The sequence below is a fragment of the Malaya genurostris genome, chromosome 3 (genome assembly GCF_030247185.1).
Source record: "Malaya genurostris strain Urasoe2022 chromosome 3, Malgen_1.1, whole genome shotgun sequence".
NCBI classification, from domain to species: domain Eukaryota; kingdom Metazoa; phylum Arthropoda; class Insecta; order Diptera; family Culicidae; genus Malaya; species Malaya genurostris.
Genome location: NC_080572.1, coordinates 36,819,706 through 36,846,033, shown reverse-complemented (window position 1 = coordinate 36,846,033; position 26,328 = coordinate 36,819,706). Strand labels below are relative to the sequence as shown.

Genomic DNA, 26,328 nt, shown 5'->3' with positions numbered 1-26,328 from the left:
GAGTTTATCTTTGCTTATACTACTGAACATGATAGAGGCTAAATTATTTTGTATTATATCCGTTGAACGTTCATTTGACTATATTAACATCACATCTTGTTGTATTCCGATGTAATTGAACGCTTAAGACTAATCAGTGCAACGATACACATTTACTAGTTACAGAAGTGTTACCAAAATGCGTTTTTATCGTTATCTACAGGATTTTTTGTGATAATGACCAAAAAGCCAATTTTCAACAACCTCTTTCAAAGGAAATTGCAGGCGAGCTATAAAAATTATGTATTGATTTTAACACTAGACGACTTTTCTCTATCATTTACTGTTATGACTTTCAAAATTCCTTTTCAAAGTGAACGTTCATAGGAGTTTTATTGGCTGTTATCACAAAAAAAACGCGAGAACTATCATTTATAGACAAGACAATCTGTAATGTGCAAAGTGAACAGTTTGTATTGATTTTTTCGAGTGTACATGAGAAACTTGTTCGCTTTAACTAATAATGCACTTGTTTTTAAATCTTCGTGTGGTTCAAACGTCATAAAACTTCCCTTTTTCTTTAATGGCGCGCATTATCCCAGTGCTACCCTGGATGGGAAATTTATAAGCTTGCACATAACGAATGAAAAAGAACAACAACAAGAAGCGGATAGTTTTTGTGCGAGTTTGTTGCAGTAAGAGTAGGAAAGGTTGAGTGATTGAAAAAATATTTCGTATCTAAATCGTGTGAAAAGCGCGTTTGTATTTGCAGAGTGCGCATATTTTGGCAAAAATCAAGCCCATATTTGGAGCTACTTACTAAAAATTAACGTAAAAGTGCAGTACGATAATTGAAGGTTGCCGTTTCGTCAAAGAAATCATCTTTCTGTTAGAGATTTGCTAGTAAAATCGTCGAAACTCTGCATAGGAAAAAGCTGATCATCAGACTTGCTGGCATTGCGTTGGCCTTAGGATTACGCTGAAAGCAGCTGGTCGACAAGAATTTTCTTGCTTATGGTTGTTGAATCTGTTTAGTTCCGTGACACACCAATTTTTCCATAAGTTCATTGAACAAAAATCAGTTTTACTCAGTTGACCATGGCCCGCTTTAGTGCTTCGAAAAAAATATTTGGTGGCTATCACAGGTTGAGAATTCTTAAAAGTAGTCAGAGTTGAAAAACGATTCACATTTCAGGTGAAATAAACCTAACAAATCAATATTATCAAAGTAGTGAATAATTGCGCGTGTAAATGAAATAATATCGGAGAAGTGAATATTAAGTGTAGTTGAAGTCGTGGCTGAAAAAAGTTAAAGCTTTGAACATATAAAGGAAGAACTGTACTTCTCCACAATGAGTTCTTCGGATGGAGATAAGTCTGTGTCTGGAAGTGCGTCCAAGGCACAGGGGTCTTCAGGAGCATCAATTTCCCTGACGGGATCCGTTGTTAGTGGTAGTACTATGGGGATCACAAGCGGTACAGGAACTGGATCTGGAACAGGTGCAACCACAACCTCGTACCCAATCGATTTGGCTTCCAAAGTTTTGGTTCGTCCAACTGAGAAAACAAATATGCCAACAACTTTCAGGTAGGTTTTATTCGTCTCGAGATATGCCACATTTCCGTTTCGTTGGTAGTGGTATAAGACAGAATAATATATAAAGCATTAACATGAAGCCCTGCAGTGTTGGCAAGAAATACATCACAACAACGAATTTGATCATCAAACTCTTTGAGAAGAATGCAAAAAAAATGTTTTTAAATGTTACCTAGTTAATGTACTATAATAAAGTACAATTTTATTATTCACTGAGAAAAAAATGTTTTAAGATTTCATAAACTTTGTATTTACGATCCAAGTAAAAATCAATTTAATTAAGCTTCTTTAGGGATTCTCTTAACATGAGTTTTATGATTTTCTCAGATCGATTTACTTGAGAAACCTAAAACTGACCCAGAGTAACGAATTGAGTTGAGTTTGCGCAAAGACATCATATTAACAAGATATCCAACTCTCACATTTCCCGAACAAATCAAATTAGCGGCCCTTACACGAGTCATTAAAAATGTCATTACTAAAAAATAATATCATTTTAATGAACGTGTAATGGTGCAGTAATGACGAGATTTCTATCAAATTTGAAATACATCATTACTTAGTCATCATTAAAAATGACAAAAATAATGCTCGTGTAAGGGTCGCTATTGGCTACATCCTTTTTTGCGAACATGGCGCCCTCAGGAGAGTCCGCATCGAATCTCGTACATAGAAGTAAGGAAGAGAAATGTCAAATTCGCAGCACTGTGCTCTCATACAATTGACATAATATGTTGAATGTGATACCGTGCGATGGCCTTGCTGAACTGAAGATTGATTTCGCTTCAAGCTGACAGGGTCTGGTTTGCGCTAAGCGATATGATATGAGCGAACACAATAATCAGCCTCGGAACTTCCGCTGGTGTTAGAATTAGGTTTGAGGTGTACGAAGAGTTTTCGACAAAAGTCGTTTTGCCGAATCATACAATCTTCAAATCAGATTCAAATAGAAATGATTTTTTCAGACAGTTGTCACCATGCTAGAGTTAAATTTTTTGTACCCCAGAACGAGCGTATCTTTTTGTATCTTAGATCGCTTCATACATCTACCGTATTTTATAGTAAATTTAACCAGGCTCGAATATTATTTTAAAAGCTTCTTTTCAAAATGTTTTGAAATTAAAACTGTGCGGTTCATCTGCATTTAGTTTTGAAATTTAGTATTTTTAGAGATATTTCAGTTCTGGGATACAAATATATCCCCCAAAAACTTTTACGTAAAGAAAAAGTCACAATAGTGTTCTAAGGTTAATATCAAATGCGCAAGCTTCAAAAGTCGTTTTTTTGTCAACGGATAGCATATAAAATCTATTTGAATAGATTTCTGACCTAATGCACCATTTTATTGGTTGGACAATAAGTTTGTTTACTTATCTTCAAACTTGAAACATACGTTTATTTTGTGTTAAACATGTCGAACTGATTTTTTTTTGTCAAAAGAAACAGTCATTCAATTCTTTTTGAGACCTATGTCGATCTTACTCTAACCGACAACAATTGTGAAGGCTGCTTCTGACGTTTTAGAACAATTCTTATATTGTTGGCACAAATCGCTCGAAAAAGTTTGAAGAATATGAATTCCTATCAATATTGGCCAAAGATACAGACACAACAAACCATGACGGAGCAGTTCAATGTCACTCGGCAAGCCATTTCCGATCACCTAAAGCCATGAACAAAAATTAAAAGGTTGGTAAATGGGTTCCACTTAAACTGAACGAACGATGGGATAAGCACTGTTCGAATAAAATTTCCAAACTTTGGAGGATTCACGAAAATGACTCGATGAACTGAACTGATTCTAGAATTGAAATGACAGGGTTATGGTTGGACTGGAATAGCTGTGTAAACCGACTTTACAACCGAGTCCCGGAGGGACGAGTGTGATATACCATTCGACTCAGTTTGTCGAGTTCGCAAAATGTCTGCCTGTGTGTATGTGCGTGTGTGTATTTTTTATAGGAGGTGAAATCGCCGAATCATTGCCGGAAGCTACATGCACATAAGTGAACTTGGTATGTGGGAATCGAACCCAAACTAAAACATCCCCTAAGCTTCGTTCCCCTTTTCCTGCCGAGATCACCATAAGGTATTATTTCGGCAGGGGGGCTGGCTGACCGATCTTGTTAGTGAATATATAAAACTATTTTTGGACTAATAGTCCCCGGTTTCCACTTCCGAAAGCACCGATAATAGTGAAGAAAGACTCCAAAAACGAAACTCACTTCGATTTCTCAGCAACGGTTAAGCCGATTTTCATGAATCATGATTCAAATAAAAGCTCTGATTGGCTTAAAATAGACTGTGCAATTTCATCCTGATCCGACTTCCGGTTCCGAAGTTACAGGGCGATGAGTGTCAAAACATTCAAGAAATTCAAAATGACAATTCAAAACTAGTACGCGACGGTACGTGTGGCTTTACTCCATTCGCAGCGTGCTTTGTTCAATTTCGTATAGCGTGCAGGGTTGCCACATTAAAATCTAAATTTTTCAGGTGAAAAATATGTATATTTCTAATCCTTTTATTCAAGTTGTACCTACTTGTTAGTGTTGTTACAAGATCATGATAACGATGCTTTTCTATAAAAGTACACTTATTGCCTTTCTCATATAGAAAGTTTCTTGTTTACAATTTGAAAAGGTTATGTCAGTTTTACTCAAAGAAAGCTTCTTTTGCATCAATTGACCAATCAGAGCGATGCTTTCTCGTTGATATATCATTTACTCCTTCAAAACCGTCGCATGCGTTAGGGAAATTCGACATGCCGAAGATTTTTAGCAGGCAAATTAGAACACTGCTCAACATTTCAATGATATATTATTGAAAATTCTTTACGTGCTCTTGGGTTCGAGCTTCCATACAATGGTAATTCATGCGTGCAACGTCGTGCGCAGTGGAAATTTTTAACGGATTTTTACTTGTATGCTTTATAAAGCTTTTTTGAAAAGTTTGTACTAGCTTGGATGTCAGTGCTTTGTGTTTGAATTTAAGTTTATGAAAATCGGTTCTGTCATCTCCGAGAAAAGTGAGTGACATTATTTTCACATTTTTGGTTAATATCACTCTATAACCGGGAGCCAAACCTAAATCCATCAACTTTGTGTGAGACCGCAAGACCTTTCATTTGAATCTAAGTTTGTGATTTCGACGAGCTAAGTCGAATTGTGTATGACACTCGGCCCTCCCAGCCTCCGTCCAAAAGTAGATTCACAGTGATTGCATAGCCTTTCTATATGAGAAAGGCAAAAATAATAATTAACACTCCAAATACCAAGCCTCAAAAAAAGTTGGAACGGTAACTTTGAGCTGTCATAACTCAGCCTTTTTTCAACGAATCTCAATAAATTTTACACCCTCGAATTTTGTGAAGTTCGTAGATTGATTCCAAAACTTCGTAGCTGACGATTGGCAAAGGAAAACCAATGAAAATTTGATTTTTCCCGTTCCAAGTTTTTTTCACGCGCCTAATATGCCCTATCTGCTTTCCAATTTTCTTTCCTTTGGCATAAACGTCGCATAGAAAATATTGAATACTTCAACTTTACCGACTCATAACTTTGTTGTTAGTCAACCGATCTTCAAAATTTGTTCACCATTGGAAAGGTACTACTTCCACAAATACAATGCACTGAAAAAAACTAAAAATAGGGTTGTCTACCCAAAGTTATAATGAAAACTGTAGATTGATGACCTAAGAAAAGATGAGACTTTTTACTATGATCGTAAATATCTCGAAATTCAAAGCGATGACCTATATATTTTTATACATCATTCGATTGCTAGTGATACCAGCTACAATTTTCGCTCAACTACCTTTCCTGCACAATCAAAAGAAAACATTAAACAATCGATGAATTTATAAATATATATGAATTTTTCAATTTTTTTCACATGTTTGTATATAACTCAAAAATTAAAGCGATGACATGTACATTTTTTTGATTCGGAATATTGGAATCATTACCAGAAACAATGTATTGATGATCAAAATTATATATCCTTTCAAAGAATCTCAAGAAATTTGGTACAAATACAGAGAATTTCTATTATTGGGAAAATTTTGCCAAAAAAAAAACAAATCAAAACTTTGAAATTTTATGACATATATTTTTTTTATTATTTTAGTTGGAAATTTATTATGAACAAAATTTACAAAAAAAACTGAAACTTGGATTTCACTGAAAATCTTAAAAATTTTGGTAAATATACCTAAACTCTAAAAATAATAATGTTTTTGTATTGGACAAAAGATCTAAACAATTTTTATGCACGACCCAAACGGAATTGCTAACTACTAAAATCAGGTTTTTTTGTTTTAGGTTTTTCATAAAATCTCAGAAAATCGGTAGAAGATCGGAAATTTCAAAATTTCTGATATATATTGCGTTCCAACGTTTCTGCAAATCAAAGTGAAAATATTGGAATCCGTTTTGATTTCATCTGTTTCAAAGAGACGTAGAATTTGTTTCTATTAATAAAATAAATTTTGTGACAACACGAAAATTTTAAATTATTTCAATGGCTTTGTACAAAAAGAAATAGAACGTAAATTTATACGAATTCCATAAACTAACCCATGGTCAAAAAAACCAACTAAAATTAAAAAAAAAATACTGCTTGATTTTTGTTTTACTAGCAATTAAGAACTAAAAAATATATCTTAAATTTTCCGCTATCCTAAACGACATCAATTATAATCGATAGAATATTAGAATTTAAATATCACAAACTTAGAACTATTTCGGAATGTATAGAATTCGAAAATTATTTGAATTTTCTATTAGTAAACAATTTAGAAAAAGTAGAATTCTGAATTTAGCACAGAAATCATACGAAATTAAGTAAAACTTGTTTTTTTTCCACCTAGTTGTGTAATGATGCCTTTCTCATATCTCTCTTATTCTGAAGAATGTATTCTTCAAACAGTTTTGTTTGATTTTTGAAAAACATGAAAGCTAGTGCATGAACTAGTGTAACCTACAAATTGAAACAGTTCTCAAATCGGTTAGGCCATCTTTCTCAGTGAAGTGAGTTCCACTATTTCAGGTACTTGTAAAACTGGAATCACCCCGAATATTGGCTTTGCAGCAGCTTTTGCGATTAGCACCAATCAATCTATTTGCACCAATCAATCGATTAGCACCAACCAATCTATTTGCAGCTTAAAGTTGTCTTCGTCTCGAAAAACAACCTCTTCGTTTGAATGCTTTTTACTGAATGAAACCCTGCACCTATGTTATCAGAACTAATTGGCTCAAGTGGCATGTTCCCCTAGTTATTTGGAGATTCGTGCCTTGCGTAGCTTCTCATCAACTTCCTGATGGGAAGGGAAGGATAAAAGGAACATGGAAGAGAATTGACAATTGGGTGAGGTGAGAAAACAGCACAAAACATAAAGAAATAAGTCGTCCTGCATCCCCGAAAGGATGCTGAACGTTCTGCAGGTACCAAAATGCACGGTTGATAGAACCTCCAACCACCGAGAAGCGTTAGAGATTTTACAAAAGCGACACCATTAAAAGATGCGACCAACAGTGATGCGTACCAACGTCGTGTCAGTTTACTCCAGCGTACAAGATCCAGCCAGCCACTGCCGACCACCCGCTGAAGACTAGATCTCCCAAAGCTCATATGGTGTGAAAATAAAAAAAAAATCTAGTTTAAGTAGTTTAAACATATGCCCTCGGCATCTTATAGCTTAACGCAATGTGCCTTAAAATATGTTATTAAATAAAAAAAAAGCGACACCATTCTGCATTCCCTGAAGAATGCAGAACGATTTCTTCCCGAATATGCACTTGAATTAATTTGACACTTTAGAAGACAAAAATACCTTATATATCTAATAAATGACTGATACGAATATTTTTCAATGAAAAAATCCAATGTATGAACATAATTTAAAAAAATTTTAAAAAATATCTCCTCCGCCTTTTTTTTATAAACATGCTCGAAAATATTTTTTGTCAAATACAAGAAACAGATTTTTTTCGTTTTCCTCAATGTTAGATATAGCAGTTTAAAAATAACCTGTTTTTGAACTAGTTTTGCTCATAACTTCGGTTCAGAAAACGCTACCTGAACACGCCAGTCATTAAAAAATTGGTTTTAACAAATTCTAAAAGATGTTCAAAGATACCTATACGAAAAGCGAAAAATATAAATGCTAGAGCAAAAAATCTGATTTTTTGAGGAACACCCTAAGTTGCTCTTTAAAAATAGCTGTAACACTAACACCTACTATGATGTCCTCAGCAAAGCTGCTCGATGTAAGTTTATCTACAGTTTTGCCGAAAAATGCAGTCCTCCATCTCAATACATCCGGAAAATAAGTTTTGGATCACCTTAATAATAAGAGCCACCCTAATACCATGTACATCGACATATGGTTTATCTTCACTGATCATTTGTTTTGAAGACATCATAGCTCTAAAGTATAAGGTTAAGCCAAAAATGTTTTTGTCCCCCTAAATTGTGGATCCGGACCACTGTGCAATGCAATTTAACTCGGAAATTGAAAAATTTCCCTTTCATCTATTTTTTGAGATTCTACGGCAAACCTACAACAAAACCAGAATTTTAGTAGTTATCAAATGCGTTTGTGTTGTGCATAAAAATTGTTTAGATCGTTTGTCCAATACAAAAATATTTTAAGAGTTTTAGGTTATTTCCTAAATATTTTAAAATTTTCAGTGAAATCCAAGTTTCAGTTTTTTTTGTAAATTTTGTTTATAATAAATTTCCAACTAAAATAATAAAAAAATATATGTCATAAAATTTAAAAGTTTTGATTTCATGTTGTTTGGCAAAATTTTCCCAATAACACAAATTCTCTGTATTTGTACCAAATTTCTTGAGATTCTTTGAACGGATATATAATTTTGATCATCAATACATTGTTTCTGGTAATGATTTCAATATTTTGAATCAAAAAAATGTACATGTCGTCGCTTTAATTTTCGAGTTATATACAAACATGTGAAAAAAATGAAAAATTCATATATATTTATAAATTCATCGATTTCTCAATGTTTTCTTTTGATTGTGTAGGAATGATAACTGAGCGAAAATTGTAGCTGGTATCACTAGCAATCGAATGATGTATAAAAATATATAGGTCATCGCTTTGAATTTCGAGATATTTACGATCATAGTAAAACGTCTCATCTTTTCTTAGGTCATCTATCTACAGTTTTCATTATAACTTTGGGTAGATAACCCTATTTTTCGGTTTTTTCAGTGCATTTTATTTCTGGAAGTATTACCTTTCCAATGGTGAACAAATTTTGAAGATCGGTTGACTAACAACAAAGTTATGACTCGGTAAAGTTGAAGTTCTCAATATCCGATTCGCGATGCAGGTGCCGCATAAATGCAGATAGGGCACGTTTTGAGCTCGAAAAAAAACTTGGAACGGGAAAAATCTGATTTTCATTTGTTTTTCCTAAAAGATTGCCAATAACGATATACTTAAAATAATCTACACACTTCACAAAATTCGAGGGTGAAAAATTTATCGAAATTGGTCAAGTAACAACTGAGCTATGATAGCTCAAAGTTACCGTTCCAGCTTTTTTTGAGGCTTGGTGCTTCGCGTAACTTTTTTAGGCTTGGTATTAGGAGTGTTAAGCAACTGAACTCATTTTTAGAATCCAACTTCAGAACCTAATAATAAGTTCAGAATTCAGGTGGACCAGATTCCAGGTTTTGAATAAAGTTCTAAAATTTTAATAAAAATTCAGTTCGCTGCTGCTGCTGGTTGGAAGCGACGTTTCGCCACGAGAGATACAACTTGAGCGTTTGAGACTTTATACCACGAAAAAAGTTGGTTTTTGCTGTAGCTGGTTGAAGACGACTGTTCGTTACGTCGTCCGAAAGAGAATGAGAGAACGACCTGAGCGTTTGAGAATGTACATCACGACGTCCAGTTCTTCCAATTTGAGTACCTTAGTTTTCCTCATTGTTTCCAAAAGTTTAAGATATTTATGGTTATCTCACACTGTTGAAAGTTCAATCACAAATTGTTGATCATATTTCTTATGGCATGTTAAAAGAATTATCTTGCTACTTTAGTATAAATCAAGACATTCACGATTAAGTTCTATCCATTCTTCCACAAGACGAATTTTTAAAAGTCGACCCATAGTAAAGTAAGACGTATTCACGTCAAAATCCGAATTCCAGTTACAGGATGATTAGTGTAAAAATATCAATTTGAAGAGAAGTTTCTATTTCTCCATGTGAATTATGTGAGGCATGTTGAGAATTCTTTGAACTTGGCCAATTTTTTTTTTTTAGTTTGTAGATTCTGATAGTTGATGTCCAAAACACTTCAATTACACCGCTACCCTGTTTTCGTTCCCGCAAATATCGAATAGTGGACAAAAACTTTATTTGAAACGCGCTCCGATTTCTTTCCGGTAGTTCACAGGTTTTTCATAACTTCCTGTTCCGAACGTAGCTCTTCCCGATTTCTCAGAATGTTACTGATCCGATTTTAATAAACCTAGATTCAAATGAGAGATGTTATGTCCATATACAAAACTCATTCATTTTACCCGGATCCGACTTTTGGTTCCGGAATTACAAGGTGCTGAGGGCTTAAACTTTCAAACAGTCGTTTGAGAGCGATGATGCGGTAAATCGGAAAAAAATTCCTAAATTTGACTCAACACTGTTTACAAGTTGAAAAGATAAGGCTATTTTATGGTCAAATGTACTTCCTTGTTTAGTAATATTTTTTTTAATATTAGCACAGACTAACAGACATGACAGTATGAGTAAATTCTAATAAAAATTATTTTTCGTGATGCACTAGTTCCACCTATATTGTACTGCGCGAACTATTTACTATCTGTACACCCCTTGTGTTATGTAAAAGTTTTTTTACTAGTTGGTTTCCCCTCGTTTGTCAACACCGATCAGCTGCTTGCAGGGATGCCTGATTTCATCAAAATATTTGAAAATGAATCGTCACAATGTTTTATTGGATTACGTTGATAATATATTTAACTTTTTCTTGATGTTGGAGGGTAACCATTTATTCGACTCAAATTTGTTCATCTAGACTATTTTTTATTGTGTTGGTAGTTTTCACCCGAAATTAAGTGGCGGCAGACCAGAAGAAAGTAAATATTGTAACAAAACGGGTTCGATTTTTTATTGAGTTGGAGGATGAGAAGTAGGCGCAATTATGTATATAGTTTAGGCAATATCAAAGATAAACTCAAGATAGAGTAGTCTGCGATTTCTTAGGTATCATTTGAATAGGACCCCTCGATGAGCTCGGTTCACTGTCAATTTGAGTATTTTGAAGCAAAACAACAAGTGTCTGATCACTAGATGCGTCGTAACTATGACAATGATTGTTTATGTTTGGAAAAATATCAAGTTACAGTATGAACGATATTGAGAAATTTCGCTTTATATCAGTGATTCTTAGAATAAGAAAGTGAAAACTACTTAGAACCATTGTCTAGAATTTATTTAGTTTGTTATAGCCTCATCCCATGAAGCATCAGTTGTGGCAAGAAATCATTATATGCTGAATGTAAACATATGTGTGCTTCCTTTCTAACTTGTATTGTTTCCATGGCATTTTGTCGGAACTAGTCGACGCTTGTTAACGGAGGGTCAATAAAATTACATTATTACTGAACCAACTGGTTCACGATTACTGACCCAACATTTTTCAATGAAACGTATGGAACATTGTAATCTTCAGTTTATCTTTGGCAATATGTATTAAATCTGTATCCTGCATGAAATTCGCATGGACGTATACAAATCAATACATTACAGGTAATTCTGTATGAATGGCAACTCTGTTGGTAAATGAAAAAAATAAAGACAGTCTAGATGACAGACATGATGTTTTTGATAGGGTAACGTGGCGCCATCATGACACATGTGAGTACTGTCCCAAATAATGGAATATTCGAAATGACCGTTAAAATGATTGAAGAATCAAATTTGAGTGTCCTGTCTGTTAGTCTGTGATATTAGTATTATTAGAAAGGTATCATCACACCACTAGATGGATGAAAATAGTTTTTTTTTGTGTTTGCGGTGTCACAGAGGTTAAGGTTAGTATTAGAGTGCCTATAACCATTATAGTCACTCTAGTTAGTATTGGTCCATCTTGTCGAACCGTTTGTATTAAAGTCAGTTTGTTTGGCAACAATGTAACCGTGGTGTGGTTGTGTGTGTTTCGCGAGTAGGTCAATAAAATCCTCGAACACAGCTAAGATTATAAGAGATGAATGGTAGAGTAATCATGGTTTATCAAGGAAATAGTTCATTTGACAAATATGATGAAACGAAATACAAAAATCAAAACTTATACAATCGAAATTCCTGAGAAGCATGCATTCTTTATAATATCATTTAAATAAAGTATAGGATTAATCAACTTTGTTAATAAAGTAATATTTTTCATTATTTTGAATTTATTATTGTAAACATGTTTAGCTACAACATAATTACTAACTCAACGGTGGTGTAGCGTTGTAAGCGGTCTCAGCTGTCAAAAAGACATAGCAAATAAAAAAATGATAAATACTATCTCAATAAATTACACTAATACATAAGACACTAGAAAAAAAAACCAATGTCGTGTTTTTGCTTATCACCGGTTGTCATTTTCGGTGAGTGCTAAAAGTGTCCGTTTGCTCTGGTCGGGTGTTTTCTTTAACGTGTTTCATTAACAGATATTTTTCTATTTTTTTTCCAACAGAATCAATAACTCGGCTGGCAATCAGATGCGTGTAGTGATACCGAGCAGTGCAACTTCACAGGCTTTCTACCGACAGCATTTAAAGCAAGGTGTGTTCAGTCAGCTGTTTCGTTTTTTTATATAATGTCATGGATTTTTTTTCACTTACTCGCGAGCTAGTTCATTTATTCGTTTGCACGATAACTTTAAAAAGAAAAAGAACATAAATGTTTTGTGGTGATTCGGTTTATCGTTCAATTACCTTTTGGTTACATATTTATTTACTGTATCGTTCTGTTTCAGATACTACGTCCAATCGCACGCAAATAACGGCTCTTCCAGCTCGTACAGCCAACCAGACATCCATAACCGTGTCGCGGGCACAAACACCGACTACATATCACGTACCGGCACGCGTTCCGCAGACAGTGGCTAGCATACAAGGACCAAGAGCCACAATAACGGCTCCGATACGCATCCCGACACCTCCGATCAGTGTGGCCAATTTGAACACTTACGTCCGACAATCGGTTCCATCGCGAACGTCGTCCCCATCGGCAACTATTATTTCGCAAGGTGCGACCACCTGGATGTCGAACATGCAGGTCCAGGTCCCGACCCAGTTGATTCGTGCCAACACACTAGCCCAGGCACCACGAGCCCGGGTTGTTGCACAAACAATTCCAGCCAATCAGACACCTGGCAACATTAACAATGCCACAATTACCGCCAATGTCGTGGCTCATCAGACAACACAATCTAATCAGCAGAATGCTTCAATTAGTGGCACTAATCAGTCGCAAGCATTCGTGGCTACCTTGGCAACGGCGGTTCTTCCGCCACAACGACAGCTCACGTCTACGCTAGTGTATACAAATAATAGTGCCCAGCAACCGTACACTGCTGGAACTAATCCACAACGTTTGACATTGGCCACAACCTTGCCGCAACAACGGCCAACAGGAGTGCGTCCCATTCAGCGGCTTCCAACGACGAACATCGGTGTGCGTGTCACAGCCGGCAGCATCAGCATACGTCCTCCGAGTGTATCCGTGCTTGCTCCGACGACTGTCCTGACTACTCTAGCTTCTGGTACAAGTATTACACAAAATCGCACGGCTACCGTTTCAACCGCTAATATTTCCAACACGATACCAGCTCGTATCATACAGGTACAGAACCCACAAAGTGGCCAAGTTCTCAGTGGTGGACGGCTGCTAAGCAATATCCAACCAATGATTTTGAGTAACAATCGTATTCCGCACAGTAGTATTCAACCAAGTTTGACCATTGCTCAAGTTGGCAAACTGACACCGGTAGCTACTTCGCAAATTTCAAACAATTCGGGTTCTTCGTCAGCCTCTCAGGAATCTCTTAGTGGAACGGGTGGCACCACAACACTACAAACCGTATCCGGCCAACAAATTGTTGTCAGTTCCGGTCAAGTTCTTAGTTCCAACACTGGTTCAGGATCGACGGCAACCATTATCACTGGGAACGTGATACCTAATCCGTCTGGCACCGGCGGTCAGTCTCAATCACAAGGACCAATTACGCAGATTGTAAATCTCAATCCAGGATCGATTGGATCAGGATTATCCGGTCAGGGAGCACAAATAGTAACCGTCAGTCAGGGGCAAGTCATTGGCACACAGCAAGCCATTTCCGTAGCCAACTCAGGAGGAGGCGGCTCCACCACCGTTATTCCAATTCCACTTGCTTTAACCGGAGGAAGAAATGCCAGCATACCTGTGTCGGTCGCGACCTTGTCTGGAGGACAGAATCCAATCAGCATCGTATCTGGTGGTAGCACTATCACCGGGATTTTACGCACAACTACCAGCGGCGCGGGTGGAGCTGGTTCCGGAATATCGACATCCACTATGCCATCCATTTTGCCGATTGCCAAAGTAACACCCCAGCAGTTGAGTAACCTGAGTACAATTGAAGCGGTTAGTAGCAGCTCGGCTCCATATTCGGTATCCGGAACTGGAGCCTCATTATATATTCAAACACGACCACAACAACCCGGTACTATTGTTACCACCATTGCCAACGCAGGAAAATCCAATACCTTGAATGTAGTTTCTGGCAGTGTATCGGGATCAATTGGCAATTCTGGTGCTACCTACTTACCTACTTCGACATTCTATTACGAACGTGTAACAGCGTCACCAGCTTCGTCTTCGCAACCCGTTACAACCTCAGCACCTGGATTGGCTCAAAGCGTTTCGGCTCTAACATCGGCCACGATAACAACCACCAGTGCCATCAGTGGGCCAGTTTTTTCTATCTCCTCAAGTTCACTGAGTAGTAGTGGTAGTAATTCCAGTAACACCGCTGGAACAATCGTCACCGGTGTTTCGAGTGGCCATGTCAATTCTTCCAATGTAATCACGACGACGGTTTCCCCATTGCCATATGCACCGACGGCCGGGCCGTTTGCTATTGTACAAACTACCGGACGCAATATTTCCGGTCCAATGCATGGAATCGTGTCGTCTTCTAGTGTGCCAGTTGGACAACCCATGCAATCTCAATCGCAACAGTTGACCGCACAACAGTCACAGTCTCAATCGCAACAATCGGGAAGCACACAGATTCAAACCGTTCCCGTTTGCTTTCATCCACAGTTGCTGGTGGACGGTGGTCAAAACCAGCAAATTATTGTAACTGGAACATCCACATCTTCTTCCAGTCAGTCATCACAACCGGCTCATGTGTTGATACCGGTTAATGCCACTGGCAAACTGGAATCGCCTCAATCAAGTATTTTACGGAAGCGGGGAATGGAAGGTTCACCGAACAAAGCGAGTAAAGATCTAACGCAAACTCTGATCGCAGCGGGTAAAGAACGAGCCCGTGGAATCGAACAACTACGCGAAAGAGAACGAGAAATGTCACCACCGTCACGACCTGCGTCAACCGATGGTTCAACCACGGTTAGTGCAACCTCAAGTCCAGGCGCAGATCAACAGGAGCAAGAGGAAATAAAGGCTATGGCCTTTGCTAACCGAAATGCGAATAATGATTTACCATTCAAATCGGTTCGCGGAGAATTATTCCATCATGAACAGAAATCGAATGTGAACCAGGCTAGTTTGGAAGCTACAAAACAGCAAGCAATCGCCCCATCCTTCCATCATTCTACAATCCAACATCAGAATATGGTGACAACGGGTAGCGGCAATGGAAACTATGAACAATCGCCTAGGAAGAAACCACGTAAGCAGAACGTAGCCGAAGGACTAAAATCCGTTGCCAATAGTTTGCAGTTTTACGCGAGTAATGACCTAGAAAGTAGTTTCCGTATGGACACTTCTGGTCCGTCTGCTGTATCAAGCGAGGGAGCATCGATTCAAACGTTGTTACCCCAGCAACTTCCACAAGCTCAACAGCACTCAACGAAACATAAAGCTGGAGCTACCAAAAATAACAGCACCGTTAATAATATCGGTACGGGAAGTGGTTCTAAAGTAGATGGAGTAGCTAGCAGCAGGAAGGAAGGGCTGACGACAGGGAAAGATGGTTCAGCAGTGAAAAAAGCCCGAAATGTTGGTTTGCTGGAGGTAACACATAGTTTTCTGTATCATCTGATCTTCACGCACTAAAGATTGTTTATCATTCGATTTTGTAGACTTACAAGCAAAGTTGGAAAGCCGCCAATAACCATTTCCAGCGATACACGGATGTCAAACAACGCGAGGAACGACGTCCAACCATTGTCGATATTGCTAACCAGTCGCACGTCCTCCAGAAGGTTAATGGTTGGAAAATATATCATCTCAGTGCTCAGATTGAGGACTTGGTAGGTTGCTTCAATTTAAACATGAGCAAAGTGCTATTTTCTAGGGAACGTTATTTGGCGGAAGTTTATTTGGCATAATGTCATTTGGCATAAAATAAAAGGACATACTGTTTCATTTGTTTACGGAAATTAGATGCGATGAGTCCGCAAGAAAAGTCACGCAATTAGAACTAATCAAATATCTGAAGGAAATATTCACAATTGAAATTATGCCGAATGAAACAATCACCCCGACTCTGTATTTCGTTCCAAACGGATTGTTTCGATGGAATACGAAATTTTGCATTCTGTAACTCGATCGAGTTCGAGTTTTCCATACAAAAGCATCCAAGGATGGCTTTTATCGTATCAAAGAACGCTCACTAACTCTTTACTCGATTCAATCAGTGCCTTAAAAACAGACAGATATCATCGCAGCAACAAAGAACCGGCATGGTTCATTTAACATAGAATATACACCAGCGAGTTTCTCGCGATGACCTGTCTGAGAATCTCGATCCGCAATCCGATTCTGTATGGGCAGTGGATAATTGTGATAGAATCAATTTACTATTGCCGCTTATTCTATGTGCATATAACCTTTGTATAAGTTGTGTCTATGAAAATGTATGTGAATGCTCCACACGAGGGTTTTGAAATATTGCAACCTAGTATGAGAATCATCAAGTCAAATCATCGAATCGTTTTTCTGCGATAATCATCAACTTGCGAATAAATTGGTAAATTTCACACAGTAATAATCATTGCAACCGTTTGTAATACAAGCATTTGGCATGGGTGTCGTGTATGATCGAGGTCAATCGTTTGTGGTTGTTTGTGAACTTAGATTAGGGTGTATCAATCGACGAAAGACCACCGATATTATTTGACTCGGTGATCAATTGGAAATCGTAATGCATTAGTGTTCTATTGTGGATTGGATTAGACTAGTGACGTTTGAAAGTAACAAGTATTCGTTATGTGATTTCAAGCTTATGCTTTGAATTGTATTCCTATTGTACAATTTGTTGCGTAAAAACTTGGAATCGCGCATGTAATCGAAGGTACGCCAGAGATATCAAGCATGTTACTATAGCTGCTATGCTTTCTATATTTTTTATTCAAACAATTAGGCACGAACATAACATAATCTAACAAAAATGAAAAGAATGAACTTTTTTTTGACAGTCACCGTGCATTTGTTTACAGTTTAAAAGTTCATCAGAGGTTCATTGTTTTTAATTTAAATATTGCCAGTCGCCTCACACTAAACAGATTTATACAAATATCGCTCATTGATGCTAAAAACGCATACAGGGCAATATTTTTAGTTCTTTTCACTGTGGACATCGTTTTTAAGAGACACTTTTAATTTTTCAATTTTTTATTTGCAGTCGCAAAACAAAACAAACACACGGCAGCTGTCGAAGATGAATTTGATTCATCGACAGTTGATTTGTGTCGTCACCGTGCAAAATCTAATAAATTTATCATTTGAATGCAAATCACAATCATTTGTCATAATACTCTCCGTGGTTGCTGGGCTTGCCGGTATTGCAAACATCATCAGATACAATAAATTTTATTTTTCAATTTGATAAACAAATGTTACTTTTTAGCTTTTAGCTTGATTATTGAATTAAATGAATATGATATGGAACGACTTGAATAAGATGTTGATTGCATTACGCTCCAACATCCGGGGTTGGAGAGGTCGGTAGGGCTTAACTGAGCTCTGTCTTATGTTTCATTTTCATACTACCGGCCCTTATTACCAGTGTGAAGTGGAAATTAAATGGAGTGAACGTATCCCAATTGGGTTTCACACGATGACAGCAGATGAACGGTGAATCAAGTTCATCTTTGCTGTTTATTGGTGGTTTGTGTACCATAGAATACAGTGGAATGATTGACTATACTAGTAGATGACTATTGGTACATCAACCCTAGTTAGAATCTATTAGAATTAGATTTTTTATCGTGACGTCACAAATGAACAAACATTCATTTTTGACAGTTCAGCGGTACTGTTTACAAACAAGCTTTTCTCATTTGTTTATTTATTATCTCTGGAACGAACTGTATCGAATCGTTAACAAATGTTTTGAAACTCTATTTAGGCGACATGGACCGTGATTGTAAATCCAGACAAGTGCTCGGCCATTACGTTCACGAGGAGAAAAATGCCATTGCATGTCAAATACTTTCTGGATGGATGGAAGTTCGACTAGCGTTAAGGATCTTGGCGTTTATCTCGATGAACAACTTACATTCAAGCATCACATCAGTTACATTGTAGCTAAAGCTTCCCGTAGCTTAGGATTCTTAATGAGAATCACTAAGCACTTTACAGACATACACTGTTCAAAATCGCTTTACTGCTCGCTTGTTCGTTCAACTCTCGAATATTGCTCGGCAGTTTGGAACTAGAGATGGTCGGGTATCGGGTATTTTACCCGAAACCCGACCCGTACCCGTACCCGACGGGTTTTTGGTCGGGTACGGGTAAAAATTTTTATTTTCGATCGGGTACGGGTCGGGTACGGGTAAAAAAAATTCACTGCTTACTCGGGTACGGGTCGGGTCGGGTAAAAAAATTTACTACTCACTCGGGTACGGGTCGGGTACGGGTAAATTTTTTTTCTGATCGATTACCCGAGCATTTGTACTTCACATAAATATGTTTACACGTTGACGAGAATTTTTTATTGCAAAACAGTTGTTCCGAAAAATAAACAATTTGATTCAAGGGGTTTTGACATTCGCGCCTAGAACCAGACCTGAAAACTGGCATCTTTTTCCAGAAAAAAACATTTCTTTTCTTCATTTAAAAAAAACGATCAATCATAGTTACGTGAAAAGTTATGTGAATATTTTCCACCCTACTTTTTTATAACATATTTAATAAGACACACTGCCTTAGCTCTAAGATGTTGCTGTCAGACCCTACTTTCCACGTAGGTTTTAATGGACTCCCATTTTAAAGTTGTTTAATTCACAACCCAGTAAAAATTATTTGATTAATATATAAAATGTAGTGTAGTACTCATATCACATTCAGATACCAGAAAACTGTTATTTTAAATATTGGTTGGAGATTTTCAAAATTTACATATAAATCATTAGGATTCTAACCATAAAAACATGAACATTTATTTCAGAAAATCTGCATAGAAGTTCTTCTTATTCTTCACTTCTGGGTGGTGTCACCTCACTTGAAATGACACCGATTGATGGCACAGCAAGTTGAGCTATATTGCCAGTTCGATGTCAACATTTCATAAGGGCACATAAACCAATGAGAGTTTCTCTTTGTTTACTTTCTCTTTTGTGAATATCTCCTTAATTTTCACGTGTACCTACAAAGTACCTACAAATGTTCAAACTACTTACACTTGAAGGACTCACAGTTCACCATTTTCAAAATTGAATTTTTCACACCGGGAATACACGTGAATTATTCGATGTTTGGTCAATTCACGTAAACGAACCGATGATACTCTATCAATTTTAGGGGATGTTCGTGATTTTTCAAGTGATTCTAATGTGAATTTTTATTTGTGTGTCAAGATAATGAGCACGCTTACTTGTGGTTCTAAAGAATTGGATCAAAAGTCGCACTGTTTCGTAAAAACCATACCTACCAAAAATTGAATAGAATGGGTATTACGACATTTTGGATAAATATGCTTCTCGAAAAATTTGAGTAGATATTACTCCCTTTTGTTGACATTTGTAAATGAGTATAAAGTACCAAAGACATTTGAAATCTATTCATGCTTCACAGTGTATTTTTATCACAAACGAATTTCCAGACATGACAGTCACGATCTTTTTTTGGCGCACATCTACGGTCCTCCGTGAAACTGGCACCAATGGTGATAAATTGGTTGCACTGCTGAGTTCCCATCATCGCATTCATAATGCCAATGTCAAACCGTGAGAACCCTTTCGATACGTTAGCTCAATGGTATATATTGAGATTTCATGGCACACTTTGGTCGAAATGATAACAATGCAATTAATCTCGCGCTCCACCAAGCGGTGAGTGCGGTCATTTCAGAAGACCGGGAACGGACCAGATTTTTATTTAATACTAGCTGAATTACCCGGCGTTGCTCGGAAATGTTTCGTGAAGGGAAGACCGAAAAAACTTCTCGAAGTTGTCCTGCTTAGTGAAATACTCTTGTAGTGAAACATAACTTAGACGGAAACCCGATCGAACAATACTCCGTTCATGTTCAAATTGCGAATGATCAGTGCCCCATCTCAGATCTCTCAATAATCATAAATTTCATTTCTCGACAAACCTCATTTAGTTGCTAGAAATTTGTCAGTGAACGTACTACAGATCTCCTTCATGATTACCCTGAGTAGTGTAGTAAGTATCTATGCTTTTCAAAAAATATCGATTCCCACCTTTGGTACATGTGCCAAACTTGATGGCGATTCGTTTAGTTGTTTTGTAGTTATGCTGAGACTTGAATACACTCACGTTCATAAGCAGACAAAGACTATTTTCCCTCAGTTCTTTGAATTCCCCGCAAAATGGAACCAGAACTTTTAAAATTATTTAAAAAAAAATACGACCTTGAAATTCTTGCCACTCTCTTGTTTTATAAAAAATGGGAGAATAAAATTTATTTTCAAAAACCCTCCTTCTAGTCTAAATGTCGATTCTCTAAGTTGCGCAAAAAGTATCTATGGTCTTCAAAAAGTATCGATTCTCGTCAAATTAAATAAATTTTTTCATGACCCCTGTTAAGGATAGTTGCTACGCTCTCCCCCTTAAAAATACGCTTACAACTATCTCTGAAGAGCAAAAAGCACCTATGCCAAGTGTGATAGCAATCCGTTCAGTAGTGTCGGAGCTATGCCGTTACATCCCCCTTTTTAAATGCACTTGCTACATCCACTCCCCATATCTATCATATCTAAGGTATTGAAAATGTTTGCATGATCTTCAAAAATTATCGATTCTTGTCAAATTTTTGAATTTTTTTTCATGCCTCCTCCTGTTAATGATAATTGCTACGCTTCCTCCCCTATAATAATACCTTTATGACTATTTCTGAAGAGCAAGAAATAACTGCACCAAATTTTATAGCAATTCGTGCAATAGTTCCGGAATTATGCCGTTACAAACATTACACTCCTTTTTTAGAGGCACTTACTACAGCCTCTCTCCACAGAATATCCTTATAATCTTATCTAAGTTGTGCAAAAGTGTCTTCAAAAAGTACCGATTTTTGTCAAATTAGATAATATTTTAATGACCACCTTTGTTAAGGACACTTCCCACGCTATTATATATTTTTATGACCATCTCTGAAGAGCAAGAAGTACATGTACCAGGTTTGATAGCAATCCGTTAAATAGTTTTGAAGTTATGCCATTACAAACATTACACCCTTCTTTTAAAGGCACTTGCTGCATCCATCCCTCATTAAATTATATCTACGGTATTCAAAATGTTTCTAAGATCTTCAAAAAATATCGGTTTTCATCAAGTTACATGAATTTTTTCATGACCCCTCCTTTGTTATGATACTTGCTACGCTCCATCTCCCCATAAAAATACGCTTATGACCATCTCTGAAGAGCAAGAAGTACATGTGCCAAGTTTGATAGCAATCCGTTCAGTAATTCCAGAGTTATGTCATTACAAACATTACACCCCCCTTTTTAAAGGCACTTACTACATCCACCCCCCATATAATCATATCTAATACATGCAAAATGTTTCTATGGTCTTAAAAAAGTATCTATTCTCGTCAAATTAGTCAATTTTTTTCATAACCTTCCCCTGTTAAGAACACTTAATACGCTCCCTCCCCCATTAAAATATCCTTATGACCATCTCAAAAGAGCAAGAAGTATATGTGCCACGTTTGGTGGCAATCCGTTCAGTAGTTTCGGAATTATGCCGTTTTAAACACTACACCCCCCTATTTAAAGACACTTGCTACATCCACCCCCCATATAGTCATATCTAAGGTATGCAAAATGTTTCTACGGTCTACAAAACGTATCGACTCTTGTGAAGTTATATGAATTTTTTCATGACCCCCCCTTGGTAATGACACGTGCTACGCTCCCTCCCATATAAATATACTCCCTAAACCATCTCTGAAATACAAGAAGTACCTGTGCCAAGTTTGGTGGCAATCCGTTCAGTAGTTCCGAAGTTATCGCGTTACAAACATACAAACTTACATCCATATATATATATATATATATATATATATATATATATATATATATATATATATATATATATATATATATATATATATATATATATATATATATATATATATATATATATATATATATATATATATATATATATATATATATATAGATTTGTAAGCACATACATGTCTTTATTATTTGTCTTTGTTTACATGTTTAAATGTAAACAAGCATTTTAATGTATTTTACTGACAAACTAGAGCCTGATACGCTTTATCTAGCTCGCTATCTAAAACATTTTATTTTTTCCATCCTGAATTTTAGTAAACTTTTTACTACTCATTCGGGTCGGGTACGGGTACAGGTAATTTTTAATCGGGTACGGGTAAAATTTTTTATTTTTTATCGGGTACGGGTCGGGTACGGGTAATTTTTTTTTATTATTGATCGGGTACGGGTCGGGTACGGGTAATTTTTTAAATTTTTAATCGGGTACGGGTCGGGTACGGGTAATTTTTTTTGCTGATCACTCGGGTACGGGTCGGGTTCGGGTATAAGAATTTCTATACCCGACCATCTCTATTTGGAACCCATGCTACCTGAACGGTGCTCATAGAATTAAGGGAATACAGCGCAGATTTGTTCGCTTCGCTCTTCGCCGATTGCCGTGGACCGATCCTCATCAACTACCTAGATATGAAAGTCGCGTGTTATTAATCGGTCTGGACACATTACAAGTGCGACGAGAATTATCACGCGCTTTGATAATAGCAGATATATTCAACGGTAGGATCGACTGTAATCTTCAGTTCGCAGTAATTTCTGCAAGAGAAAATGCATATAGGAATGTGTGCGTTGCTGTTAGTAGAAGTAAACTGAAACTGAAATAATTTTTCTCGAGCAGCTTTCAAGAAAACGGAAGTGTTTTAGACTAAGATTTCCATTTTGCTTAAATTGCAGTTCTGAGCTGAATGAACTGATTTGTTTATTTTTCAACCATATAGACGATTTATTGATTAAAATTAGGGAAAGAAGCACAGGAATTTGTTTTTACGCACACATTGTTGACATTACTTATACGCTTGCAAAGTGTTTTGCCCTATAAGAAAACGAAGGTGGTTCACTATTATATGTACTTCCAGCACTGGAACCCGAGAACCGGTATAATCTAAGTCGGTTCGTACGGCCACCAACTAGCATGACGTGCAAACTCTACTAGTTTTTATTCAAATTTTGAAGTTTTTATGCGATTCTGCCATCGCACTCTAAACGACGGTTTAAATTTTTGTTGAATCCGAAAATATGTCGTATTTTTGGTAGGACCATAAGACCTAACCTTTCATTTGACCCTAAGATTGGAAATATCGGTTCTGCAAACTCTGAGAAAAGTTAGTAAGATCCACTTTTGAGCATATGATTATTTTCTCCCGTCGTTAATCGAAAACCGGGAATCATTATAACCAGAATCGGTTTGTTTAGCTGCCTACTAATAATGGCTATCGATTTGTGGAGTTTTGAGTCCATCGAGTTGTGGAGCTTTGTTTTGCCGGTTTAAGTGACGGAGTACAATATTCAACACGCTTTTCATTTGAATCTAAGTTTTTGAAAATCGGTCAAACCATCGCTTAGAAAAGTGAATGAGATCCACTTTGGAATATATGACCACTATTTCCGGTCACCATAGCCTAGTAATATATGTGTGTTGATGTAAAATAGAAGCTCATAGAAGCAAATCTTATCAAGGGTCCAGTGTAGAACTGAAACATGGGACTGCTGTCACTGTGACTACTTACAAAAAAAATCATATTAATTTGTCATAATAATTCTTTAATTAACGCTATTTTGATCTAATGTGAAATTTCGTTTGTATTTCGCTCGAGTGATTTTTTTCAAGGAAAACTCAAATGAAATCTAATAAGGGAATTTTATATTCGATCGAAATATTTCAATACGCGAATTTACGAAATTACGCGGTTTTTCACTCAAAAAACGGATTTTCGAAATTATGTAGTTTTTTTTTACGCGGATTAACAAATTTACGCGGATTTCCGAATTAACGAGTTTTTACTCTGATTTCCGAACTTACGCGGTTTTTCACTCGTAATTACGCGGATCTCACATCTCATATACATCCAACTTAAAATTTCAAGTATCTCTTGTCGCTGTGTTAGTATCTTTTCGGTGCACATGAGTTATTGCACAGATTCAAGGAGAGAAGAAATTACTCAGCTCAGCTCCGAGATTTTTGTTGTCTCTGTCACGTTTGGCTCTGTGAGAACTTACATGCACAACTCCAGAAGAGGCTTCAGTGGCTTATGATTATGGCAGTTGAACACAAATTGATGTCTCAGTTGCAAGGTCGAAGCGGTTCCATTAATAAATTTATTGACAGATTTGCTCGACGTGCAGAGCGCCAAATTCTTCTATTGTATGGATGATACGAAATAAGTTTAATAAAAAATTCCCATCAAAAAGCATATCGTTATTTCATTGTATTGAAAAACACAAGCGATTCCTCAATCTTTAATTTTTACTTGCAACGGACTGTTACATGTTACGGTTATCTCAGTGAAAACATTGTTCAAATGAGACTATTTGAGCGGTAACAGAGTGGCATTATCACACCAATAGAGATTTTTTTAATAACTTCATCGGAAGCGAAGTTCTATGTACAGAGACGATTCCTTCCGAGTGCAGTCTTCCAGGTCTAATGCGCAAACATCTGCGAATATTTTTCTTTTCCTCTAGTGTGAATTGGAATCTCAAGCTTACGACGAATTGGAACAGATGCTGAAACATATGGAGGCCATCCCGAAACCATCAGCTGAAATCGAACGCACTAATGAGCTGCTAAAGGTAATAATTCTATAATGCATTTTACGGAACACTAAAAACATGTTAACGGTAATTTTGTCATCTAGGGTAACATGCAACGCAGCAAAATCACCATCGATGGTATCAATGAAGCTCGAACACAAATCATGAAGATCTTTGACCATAAAACCCACGTTTCTGATATCATTCAACGGTGCGGATCGAAGAGAAACTTTAAGAAACGGGAAAAAACTTAAATTAAGTAACTACAAGAGGTGAAGGATCCCGTTGTACATAGGACTTTTGGTTTTGTTTTCTGTCTTGCGTCTAGAAAGTGCAACTTGATTGTGCTGATAAGATAAATTGTAGAATGAATTTTAACTTATCCGAATAGAGTGCGTATCTAGTTTTAAGTTGGTAACGAAAATGCTGTAAATGTAACAAAAAAAAACTATGCTAATGCAGTATTTTGTTTCTATAAATCTGTACAGTAGTGTAAATCCGTTGATTTATAGCCTGCATATGTTGTTTAAGTATAGATGATAAATCAAGCTTTTCCAACAGGATGACAGCAAGGAATACAGAGTTCTTTAATGATGATTTCATATATTTTTTAAGCTTTCTGGTTATGTCACGAGCGAACTCAAAAATAATAGCAACAGTCTCTTGAAGTGTTTGTACTAGTTGTAAGTGCAATAACTTGTTTAAGTTGTATTGATAAAAAGCGATGAAAAATGAAAAAATGGACCCAGCTAAATAAGTCGAAATTTCAAGTCTGTTTACTCCAGCATTACAAATAGTACATGTCTCAAATTGGCGAGAATATCTACTACAATATAATCTATACGCGGTAAAGTGCTGTTAGAGTTAGTGTCCTGGTGTCATAAAAAGTAGAATTCCCAGAAGTTAAGCGGAGTATTCTTAAATTTCTTTTGTTGCATTAAGTGATTTTATCGTTTGCTGAACTAACGATTTTTTTCTAATAATACTACAGTGAAGGGAATATTTTAATCAGATTTTGCAATAGAGAGACGAATTGAAGATGTACAGGTTCTCGCTGAAGTTACAGTATTTGTTTGGACAGTCAGTAATATGGATTACTATTATGAAATAGTGGAAATATGGAACTGTGTTGAAAATTCTCGATTTCCTCTCGTCAATGCGTACGTAGTGTGTTACTAAGTAGAAGTTATTTGAAAAAAATTAATAATAAGATACGAGTTTTATTTCATTAAAAGA

General features: G+C 36.6%; 1 protein-coding gene across 1 annotated transcript; it reads left to right on the top strand.

Moving 5' to 3' along the window:
- Positions 1-664: 664 nt before the first annotated feature.
- On the top strand, positions 665-26,295 carry LOC131434749 (mucin-2). The gene is made up of 6 exons (XM_058601828.1): positions 665-1,567; positions 12,315-12,403; positions 12,597-15,862; positions 15,931-16,101; positions 25,024-25,131; positions 25,197-26,295. The coding sequence occupies exons 1-6, from the start codon at positions 1,332-1,334 to the stop codon at positions 25,344-25,346; spliced, it is 4,020 nt and encodes a 1,339-aa protein (XP_058457811.1). The 5' UTR covers positions 665-1,331; the 3' UTR covers positions 25,347-26,295.
- The last annotated feature ends 33 nt before the right edge of the window (positions 26,296-26,328 follow it).